This window comes from Megalobrama amblycephala, linkage group LG1 (genome assembly GCF_018812025.1).
Source record: "Megalobrama amblycephala isolate DHTTF-2021 linkage group LG1, ASM1881202v1, whole genome shotgun sequence".
Taxonomy (NCBI): domain Eukaryota; kingdom Metazoa; phylum Chordata; class Actinopteri; order Cypriniformes; family Xenocyprididae; genus Megalobrama; species Megalobrama amblycephala.
In genome coordinates this window covers 73,065,539-73,076,963 of record NC_063044.1, presented here as the reverse complement: position 1 = coordinate 73,076,963, position 11,425 = coordinate 73,065,539, and the positions used below count along the sequence as shown (strand labels likewise).

Below are 11,425 nucleotides of genomic sequence, written 5' to 3'. Positions count from 1 at the left end.
AATATCTTCTGTTTTGGAGGATTTCTGCATGTGTGAGCGATGGATGCAGGGATCATTTTCTCCTGACATGATAATCACACTCTTCATGTCTCTTGATGTCCACAGACTTTGTTCCCAAGACCAGGAACGACTTCCTACAATGTAAGTCACTGAGAAAACAAACAGAGAAACTCACTGAGTGAGAAAACACGACAGAAGAGATTTAGAGTTGATCATGATAATGATGATTTTCACAGGATATCTGCTCAACTGCTGAAATACTGAACATGAAGAGTTCAGATACATTAAAAGATCCGATTGATCATTCCTGATTGTGATGTGTTTTATCTCCATCAGATTCCCAACGGTTCACTGTGGATCTGAACACAGTGAGTGAACGCCTCCGTCTGTCTGAGGGGAACACAATGATTACTGTCACTGACACAGATCAGTCGTATCCTGATCATCCAGACAGATTTGATCATTATCCTCAGGTGTTGTGTAGAGAGAGTGTGAGTGATCGACGCTCTTACTGGGAGGTTGAGAAGAGTGAGAGTGTGTATATATCAGTGTCATATAAGAGCATCAGCAGGAAGGGATCGGGTAGTGAGTGTGAGTTTGGATCTAATGATCAATCCTGGAGTTTGAGATGCCTTATTGTGGGATACTCATTCACACACAATAACGGACACACTATTCTCCCTGTAAAGCCCATCATCAGTAGAACAGTGAATGGGAAGGATTACTATAAAATTGGAGTGTATGTGGATCACAGTGCAGGAACTCTGTCCTTCTACAGCGTCTCTGGAGACACAATGATCCTCATCCACACAGTCCAGACCACATTCACTCAACCACTCTATCCTGGGTTTAGGGTTTATTATAGATCATCAGTGAAACTGTTATAGAGTCTCTTCATGACATTAACACTGAAATATCACGACACAATAAATGTGTGTTAATGACTCAAAATCACATGATGAAATAAATGTTGAAATATTGTAATAAATGTTGAACTCAGTGTTCATGTATATTGTGTCATGTGGTGTCGTTATGAGGAGCAGGAGTGACACAAAGATTTAGATCCACTAACCCACTGAAAAATAACATCAACAATCAATTTATCAATTTAATCATTCAAACACAAATGGACATTTTTACATCTATGAATAAATACACAAACTTAAAACTGTTTATTTGATTCATGTTTTAAAATGTAGATTAATAGAACAATAAAAAGTACATTAATAAATAATTTTTAAAAAGCATTGGCCAATTGCTTTTCTTTATCTATTTGTCAATTGAGTTAAAAACGCCATTGGTCAGGACACACGTGGAGCAACCAATCAACTTTCACCTCAGTGTGAAGAGCCAATCCTCTGTTACTGTAAATGTAACACGCGCTGTCATTGGACAGTGAGAACAACTATTCGTCAGAGCCATTAAATATGAGAGTTGAGACACTCTGACTGAAAGAGTCTGAAACCGTCTACTTCTCTACTATATAGTAGGTGAAAAGCAGTAGGCGAGAGAATAAGTGTGTCAGAAACCTCAGTAATCATAAAAGAGTAGGAGAGAATTACTCGTGTTGAGATGCAGCAGGACTGTAAACACGTGATTGTTAGATCAATTTTTTATTCAAAAGTTTGAATAAAGCGTTGTTTTTTTAAAGGGTCACATGAATAATTTCCATCTTAAATTGTTCATCTGTAAATTACATCATAAACTCCACTTATGTGCTTTTTTGTCTCACAAATAAATTTACTCATTTCTATGAATGAAAATGACTTAATCAAACATGTACTGCCTTTTTCAGGTTAAGATCATAATGAATAAAGCATTTTTTGTTGTCAAACATGCTTTTATTCTGTCTTGTTTGTACTGTAACCATAAATAACACACAAACCAAATATATATAAAATGTAAGATATAAAAAACTGCTTAAATTTTCTGTCATTGAGAAAGATCATTTTATTACATAAAAACATGTTCATGAATGAGTTTCTGTGGGAAAGATCCTAATATCTGACATATAAAAGCAGTCATACTTGCTAAAGCTTGTGTGTGTCGAACAGTAATGAGGAACGATCTCAAACGCTCATTAATCAGTGCAGTTTCTCACCAGAACTTGATCATAATGCTTCGTCTCTCAATCTCAGTCATGAGTTTGTTTTGAAGTGATCATGTGACAGACACTGTTGAAACAAACAGCATCTGCTGGTTAAGGGAGGTTTTGAAGCTGGTTTGAGCTGGTCAAGTGCTGGTCAGAAACTGGTCCTGGACCAGCATAGGTTCACTTTCAAATGGTGTCAATAAATAAAGCCGTATAATTGAAATAATTCTCTTAAAATAAAAGGGTAGCCTTCTTTCCATAGCTTATTTTGTTCCTCAAATCAAGCCTCAAAATTGCACACATTTTTCTTTAAATAAATAAAGAGGAAAATGTATCTCTTGGTTTTATTAGTGAAATCTTTTCTATCAAACATTAATTTTCTTTAATTATCACATTATTTTTTTTTTATGAAAATGACAAAGACCCTGAAGACGTCAACAGGGCCTGAAACACTTTCTGGTAAGAGAGCGTTCGTTCAAGTAAGAAACAAGTGCTTTTGTTTGAGTTAGTTTGGATTGTCTTAGTGTGAAGAGCTAAAGTTTTTAATGTTGTTTATATGTCTATGCGGTGTTTTTAATATGCTTTAAGACACACCATGTGCAAATTCATAAGTCAACACAATTGCTGAGTATTTTCTCTTGATCTAAAGACAGTATAAAAGTCTTTGAACTGAGTGACTCGCTCATGAACACAGTCTTTGCCGCCATCTAATGGTGTAATAATGTAACTTCTGTTGCTGTTCACGGACAGGGACTGTTTTGTTTCCGGCGGAAGGAAGGTTTTTAATGACTTCATGAAAGTTGCATTGATACATATTTTTGGCTTTAATAAAACAAACAAATCCAGCATTTTCCCAACAAACACGATCTGCTTTGCAGAGGAAAACTCGACTCACAAACAAACAGAAAGTGATGTGCAAATACAAATGTCAGTTTGAGCGAAAACGCAGAGCAACAAATAAATGTGTTTTACAAATAAACAAACTTCAATCCAGTTGATACAGGCTAAAACAATCGTGGGAAGATGTTTGAGAAGAGTGTGTGTGTGTGTGTGTGTGTGGTTCCCTACAAAGAAATGTAGAAAACACAATAGGTTACACACTATCAATGAATTAAATGATAGGCCGCTACACATCTTTACACAGCTATAAATCATATTTCTTATCAATATACATTGAGTGACACAGTGAGGTAAACGAACACTGAAACTGCAATGATTAAAATGGCGTCTTAAAGATTCACAATAAGGTCAAACAAAAGACTATATAGTGACATCAAAATTAGTTTTAATACACAATAAGTTCAGAATAACACCGAACACTATTGCGGTCGTGAAACTGTGATCATGAATCCAGCAGAACGTAACGATAACAGACACACTTTCACCCAAAATAATCATATTCAAAGATTTAACATTAGTTAAGTTCATTACTTACACACACAATACTGCACAAATGAAAGAGATCATGAAGAAGTGAGATCTTCACTCTCTCTGTCCCAATATGAACTAACACAGTAAGGTGGATATATGCCGCACCCCATCAGTTATATTTGGTGCTATACTGCAACCTGCTGGCACATTTGTGTAACTTAGAGGAGATTAAAGGGTTAAAATGAACCCAAAATGGAAATAATGTCATTATTTACTCACCCTCATGTCGTTCCACATCCGTAAGACCTTCGTTCATCTTCAGAACACAAATTAAGATATTTTTGATGAAATCCGATGGCTCCATTGAGAGCAAAGCCACTGAAACTCTCAAGATCCAGAACCCTCTATGGTACAGAGCTGCCATATGGCCACAATTAATTTCTACTCATGTCCTTGTTATTCAGAACAAACACAATATATTGCACTATGGGAATTAAAAGGCCTTAAGGTTCCCAATGATGAGCTGTTGTTAATTCCCATGACATGTGAATGTCCCTCAAACACTCTCTTTCCCACTGAAGACACTGTAGAAGTGCTCCAGAAATTGCTCTATTTACCTCATTTCTACACATCTCTTCTCATGGGGGATTTTTGCAACATCTTTGATAAGTAGATTAGAAAGTTTTAATCCCAAATCAACTTTAAACTCTAACAGAGTTTTACTGTAAATTGAGAAAATATCAAGGTTTCCATTTAGCAGCTCTGTGCCACAGTGGAATTGCAGCATTTCCCCATTGGGATTTTTTTTATAGATAACTGCATCAACAATATGATTGCACTTATTTCTTTATTTTGAAGTGTTTTTTGTAGTATAGTTGTATTTATGTATAAATAACTATCAGTTTCTAAAAGAAATGTGCATTTAAATACAAAAGAAAATCATAATTTTATAGAAAAACTTCTTTTTTGACCGTTTTCCATTATGGTACAGAGTTGACATATGGCAACGTTTCCTTAAGTTCCCCTCAAAAATCATTCTCAGAAATCCTTTTTGATTTGCATAACTGAAGCTATTTCATGCAATAAAAACTTATTTTAAAAAATCCTTCATGGTTAGAACATAATGCGTACCATAGAGGGATAAAGCTGCTAAAAACATATTTGAATCAGTTCATGTGAGTTCAGTGGATCTATCTTAATATTATAAAGTGACAAGAATACTTTTTGTGCACCAAAAAAACAATATCTAGTGATGGGTGATTTTAAAACACTGCTTCATGAAGCTTCGGAGCGTTCTGAATCTTTTATTTTGAATCAGTGGTTCGGATCGCGTGTCAAACGGCTGAAATCACGTGACTTTGGTGCTCCGAACAGCTGATTCGACACACTGATTCATTTATGATCCGATGCTTCCTGAAGCAGTGTTTTGAAATCGACCATCACTAAATAAGTCATTATTTAGTTTTTTTGGTGCACCAAAAATATTCTCGTCACTTTATAATATTAATATTGAACCACTGTACTCACATGAACTGATTTAGATGTGTTTTTAGTACCTTTATGGATCTTGAGAGAGGAAATGTCATTGCTCCCTATGAAGGCCTCACTGAGCCATAGGATTTCATCAAAAATATCTTAATTTGTGTCCTAAAGTTATCAGACTCCACTTACCTGTGGTGTGATCGAGCTTCACCCATTACAGCATCACTCGAGAGCAACTTAATTTTCTGAAGTCATGTGGTTTGAGTCTTCCTTCAATAGCAGAGACTCTGCAGGTTTCTCTGACTACCATCAAACGCCGCATGACGTAAGTTTGGTTTTAAAGTGCTTTTTATGAATTGTCATGCATGAAAAGAGCATTTAGAGTGAATTGTTCAACATTACTTTGATAAGCAATAACACTTATGTTTACATGTGTTTGTTCCAGGAAGTTCAGTTTGAATCGCTCTCTGACGTATTCAGGAATAACCGTTGACGCAATGATCACGGACATTGTGGGATCGGAGGCTGTTGGAGCACAGTTACGGGCAGGTGGAATTCGTGTACAAAGACACAGAGTTTCAGGTGGAGAATTGTCCTTGACGGTGGTATCGATGGGTAAAGCTGTTTACAGGCGTTTATCAGCCTTTAACCGACACTGGAACAGCCATGGTTTGAGAACAGAATGACACCCAGACAGCCTCGGACCAAAATCTGCACGGTGTCTGAAGGACAGAGAACCACAGCGATGGAAGAGATGTTTGTCAGAACAGCTGGACCAGCAGATGAAACTGTTCTTCAGAATCAGAGCAGGAGACACCAGTGTTTGAGCAGCTGTTCCTCAGAGTCACTTCACATTGGACAGGGCTGCCCTAGAGCGACTTGATGCACACATTAATACACTCGCTGGTTCAAGAGGACAGCTGGAGTGGATGTCCTTCGAAATGTGTTGTCTTTTTTGAATGCCCAACAGTAAAGAAATGGTTATTCCTGTAAATAACACAGCTTGTTATGGTCACCACTGAATAATTAAATGGACACTGAAGTTTGTTGTGGGCTGTGGATTGATCCACTTGTTGTGTTTTGAGTAGATATTACAATAGTATGTAAGTATGGTTAAGATGGCGTGACATTTTAAAGTAACATCATAAATAGCAAAGTCATCATTTGAAACTTGAAAATAAAAGTTTAGTTCCCACATTAAGTGTCCTCTGATTTACTTACACCTCACCACAACATCTTTACTGGAACGGTCATTTAAAAAGTCTTTAGGATTTTTTAATGTCATTTATATTTCATAAGAACATCCATTTTATGTAAAACACTTAACTAAAAGGTATACTTGAGTGTTAAGGCCTGGATATCCTTAAATTTTCTTCACCTCAATGAAAGCAAACAGAGATTATAGTCTTTGAATCTTCGGAAGCTTCTACCTCCCCTTGTCTAAATTTTGGTAATTTGTCTTCATGTGTGAAACCACTAGTGAAGAACTTGGGTGTGTATTTTGATAATGGTCTAAAATGTGACAGATTAATACAGTAGTCAAAACCATTTTTTTCCATCTTAGAGTCTTAGCTAAAGTAAAACCATTTCTTTGTTTTAAGGACTTTGAAAGGGTCATCCATGCTTTTATTTCAACAAGGCTTGATTATTGTAATTCCCTTTATATGGGTATTAACCAAGTGTCTCTTAAAAGGTGCTACAAAGGATGTTTTGTTTTATACATTTTTGCAATATTACTTGAAACTGTCTTTACTAACTGATAAAAGACTATTTATTAGGTGCACTGAAAGTAATAATATTAATATACATCATCTGTGCACGAGGTAGGGCCTTAAAAACATCAGCCAATCATTTACGCGATGATTGATTGGACCTCTGGCTTGTCAATCACTGCCATTAGGTTCCTTCTGAGAGACGTGCGAGCTCCAGTAACTTTCCACACTCCACAGGCGCCGCATGCAATGTTTTTGTCAGGAGACAGGAGTAACAACTGCAGATTATGAGTTACCTGCGGTGAGTCCGACATAATGAATCCACTAACACGCCACAGCGAATGCCGGTGGAAAACAAACACTCATGTTTCAATATTCGTGCACGAGTTTTGGGAGGCGTTCCCTCGAAATGAGCTGTGAAGGAGGGGGGTTGTTCTTATGCATGCGCTCATTTGGTTTCTCAGTCGACGAAAAGATCCTCTGTATCACCTTTAACCGTCTGCAAATGGTACAGAACGCTGCTGCTAGGCTCCTTACTGGTGTGCGCAAAGGGGACCATATTACATATTGGCTCCCAATTCATTATAGAATTGATTTTAAAGTTTTGTTGCTGGATTTTTAAAGCTCTGTACAGTCTAGCTCCGGTATATATTACTCATTTACTATCTGTTCATAATCCTGGAAGGTCTCTTAGGACTTCCAACCAGAGACAGTTAAACGTTCCTCAGGCTAGACTGAAGTCAAGAGGAGACCGAGCCTTTGCTGTTGCTGCACCAAAACTCTGGAATAGTTTACCTGTTTTTATTAGAACTGCCTCTACACTATATGAATTTAAAACAAAACTCAAAACCCATCTTTTTTCGCTGGCTTTTAATTGTCATTGATGTGTGCTGTGTCTATTTTGTTTTGCGCTGTAATTTATGGTGTACATGGTGTTAGTTTGTTATACTGTACAACACCCTGGTCAACAATTGTTGTTTTTATTGGTGCTATAAAAATAAAGCAAAGTTGAGTCGAGTCTATGAGAGCACTCGGGGCAATTCTCTGTCAGAGTGAAATCACCCAAAAAGGGACGGTACTCCACATAATGTGACTTGGTGCTGATTGGACTATATCCAGATTCTGAACAAACAGTGACAGCTAGCGTAACAGTGTGGTTGAATATTGAAGAAAAAAAAAATAGTAATGAATCAGTGCAGTACAGTGTTGTGGATCAAACATTATGGGTCTGAAGGATAAAAATTTGCAAATAAATATTATGAATTGTGTATTTCTGACTAATATTTTATTTTTATTAGAGCCGTTTATTGATGTCGTTTCAATTTTCTCTGTTATTGGACAACTCTACTCAAATAAATGCTATATCACATAAATACAAACTTCTCACCTTTAGGTGAGAATTTGCTTTTTTGAGATCAAAATAGGTCACCTATGAGATTTGCGTAGATCTGTCTGAGAGGACAGTCTTTGGACAGAGTCATGGTGAATGAAATCATGAGAATTGTCGCAATTGTCCAAAAAATAAATTATGCTTAAGAATATACAACATATATTTGGCATCTAACTTAATTAACATTTACTATTAGCACTGTTTCTAATATTAAAATGTACAATCTTAAAGACTAGGGTGAAGTCTTTTTGCATATTAACAATTCTTTGGGACATTCATGATCCAGGATTTTGAAATGTCTTCGTAATTGAAATAAAAGACATGGCGTTTAGCAAACCACTTTAGGTATGACTAGGAGACAGAACAAGAAGCCAGAAAGGCAGTTCAGATTTTTAGATCAGAGCTGCTATCCCCTCATGAGTTTGGGAAGCCGTTGATCATGACACTGGACCTAAGAGATGAAACTAAAGATCAAGAAAGACACCTGATATCTTTTTATAAGAGGTCAAATATGGAGTGGGCCTGCCCTGTTGAGTGCAAACTTCATGGTACAGTTTAAATTGTGATCACATATGCTTTCCAGACTTCCTGAAAATTGTTTGTACAGTTGGTTAAAATGTACATTCTTTGACAGGAGATTCTGCTATTGGGGAAGGAGTGACCAGATTTTTCTTCTCAAAGTGCAAATCATTGCTTCAGTTTGGATTTCATCTTAGTCTTGGTATAGTTATAATGATTTACCTAACTTTTCACTGTCTAATTCTTTTATTAATGCACTTTCATTAACTGTCAAATAGCTTGGTGTACTATAGCTGGGTATCAAAACAGATTTATCATTTCAATCTGAGTTGCGCATGCATCTTGTTATATATCAGTTATAATATCCATTTTGCATTTAAATGAAAGAAAAAGTGTTACTGCATTAAATTATCATGGGAACCTTAGAACTCGATCTATTATGATTATTATTGTTCACAGCAAATTCACCAGTGTTAAATATGTGGTGTAAAAATTTTGGTGTTGCTCAGTGTTAAAACTGGAGTAAGTTTTGATCCACAAGTGTAAAATAGCATCTATAAAGAGAGTTATTTTTCCAGTGTTAAACTTTTCATTCCAATTCCATATGACTAATTTCATCAAACGGTAATCAAACAAAAACTATTCGTCTGTTACTCCAGCAAAATGCTCTTCAAAGTCATATATGGAGGAAAGAAGAAGTTGATTAAAACAGACGGAGCCGATTACAACAGCTTAATTAAAGAAGGTAAGTTGTTCAGTTATACATTTAGGGTATGTTTACATGACAACGATGTTCTAAAAACAGACGATGACGTTGTCAAAATGATCCCTGTTCACAAGAATCTGCGAAAATGATCAATTAGACCTCGAAAAAATCAGAATAGAAGTGGTTGAAAGTGGACAGAAGAGATGGATTAAAACACTTGGTATAAATGGGTTATGTGTCTGCCTTGTCTGCTTGTGATCTGATCAACCAAAACGCTTCTTAATACCAGGCGTAAACGGGGCCTAAAAGCATAGACATATAGCCTGGATGCCAGCCGAACTTAGCCCCGCCCACAACATTTTGAGGTCGGGGAGTTCAGTCTGGACTCGATCCGTAGAGGAGTAATTAAGGTGCGTTCACGTGGCCTGATTCCTGTAGTTACGAGATTCTAGCTTGTAAAAACGTTCACGTCCTCGTAGAGCTCGTAATTACAGCTTGTAAGCTGGGAGTTTTCTGAAAGCTCCCAGATATACCACGTGGCCGCACTGTACCACCTGACAGCTGTAGATTCATTTAGGCGTCGACAGTGCTGCCATGGAAACGCATAATTCCCAGTTCAAGGACCAAAAGGACGTGAACAGCTCCGAATATAACGTACGTGTTGTCATTTCAAATTCCGGTAAATATGAGGTGACGTGAACGCAGCTTTATGCCCGACAGAAACTGTTCGGACCAATCACATTGTCAGGGCGATGATTGACAGATTATCACCAGAAACGTAATCAGCCACGTCATCAAAGAGCGCTTGGGTTAGTTTACAACAATGATGGCTGTTGTTGAAGAACTGAGATGTCTAGATTCCGCCATCGCGTCCGTTTTAGAAGATATCAACAGCGCATTAATTGGCAAGTACTCCGTGTATACTTGAATTCTTTTTACAACACCGGCAAAGATTGTTTACGCTCATCTTCTACTAGTTCCAGCATGTGTGCAGTTGAGTTCTGTTGACAACTATGCGTCGCGCAACACTAATATGCGTCGCGTCCTTACTCTGTAGCTCTGATTGGTTGTAGGTCTATCCAATTGAGGTCTTTCCTGGACGTTGAAATACGCCCCCATAATCAAAGCCCAATGGAGCAGTATCAGACTCATATTCTGACTAGAATTGAGTATGACCACGTCAGGCTAATAGACATACATCTATGCCTAAAAGGCTGTATTATGCATCCCAGGCCAGTAGTTGGAGATGTTGCTTTGTCAAGAAACAGCTTGCGAACACGAAATACGCACACGCACCATTTTCAAAGCTTCGTGTTTTTGTTGATTACACAGAGACAGTAAAAGGCATCATTTTCAAAACCATTCACTTTGAAACCATTTTTCAGAAGTTTGCGTTTTCATGCCCCCAAAACGCTGTTGTCTTGTAAAACAGCCAAAACGCATAAAAAGTTTTCAGATTTCAGTTGAAAACGGTGTAAACATACCCCAAGTTAAAGCCGTTATCGTTTTATATCAGTTGCTGTGTGGCGGGGGTTCGAGAGTAATAAGGACTTTTAAATACAGTTAAAATTATAAAGATATCAAACTCACTCCGACTACGCCACTTTGGGAATTTCACTCAAAGAATTAAAATAAACGACTTATAATTGTTCACACAGGTTCGTATCACACTAATTAGAGTCAGAGACATGGGTGACAGTACAAAATTATTTTATTGAATTAAAAACAATATTAAAACAAATAATTAGACATTTGTCCCAGCCAAATGGGCAACTTAAGGTTCTTAGAACAAGTTGAAGGCAGGGGCTAGAGCTTACCAATAAAAAAAGAAGCGGATAATCAGACCACACCACCTGTAGGTGAATCACTGCACTTTACTGTGTCCACAAGCACGCGCACACACACACACACACACACACACACACACTCACTCACTCACTCACTCACACACACACACACACACACACACACACACACACACACACACACACACACACACACACTCACTCACTCACTCACTCACTCACTCACTCACTCACTCACTCACACACACACACACACACACACACACACTCACACACACTCACACACATCTATCTATACACAATTACTTCACACAAAAGCTTCAAACTTCAAGCTTTTAAAACTACTCC

The 11,425-nt window shown here is 37.4% G+C and overlaps 1 protein-coding gene across 1 annotated transcript; it reads left to right on the top strand.

The window, feature by feature from the left end:
- On the top strand, window positions 1-1,010 carry LOC125248067 (tripartite motif-containing protein 16-like). The gene is made up of 2 exons (XM_048159670.1): window positions 1-141; window positions 337-1,010. Exons 1-2 carry the CDS (start codon window positions 96-98, stop codon window positions 885-887), a joined length of 597 nt encoding a protein of 198 aa, XP_048015627.1. The 5' UTR covers window positions 1-95; the 3' UTR covers window positions 888-1,010.
- The last annotated feature ends 10,415 nt before the right edge of the window (window positions 1,011-11,425 follow it).

What these genes read in the sequence shown, in the direction of transcription:
- LOC125248067 (XM_048159670.1), top strand. Translation starts at nt 96, where the DNA reads ATGTCCACAGACTTTGTTCCCAAGACCAGGAACGACTTCCTACAAT. An exon ending in CAGGAACGACTTCCTACAAT is followed by an intron (nt 142 to 336) that starts GTAAGTCACTGA and finishes TATCTCCATCAG; the next exon opens with ATTCCCAACGGTTCACTGTG.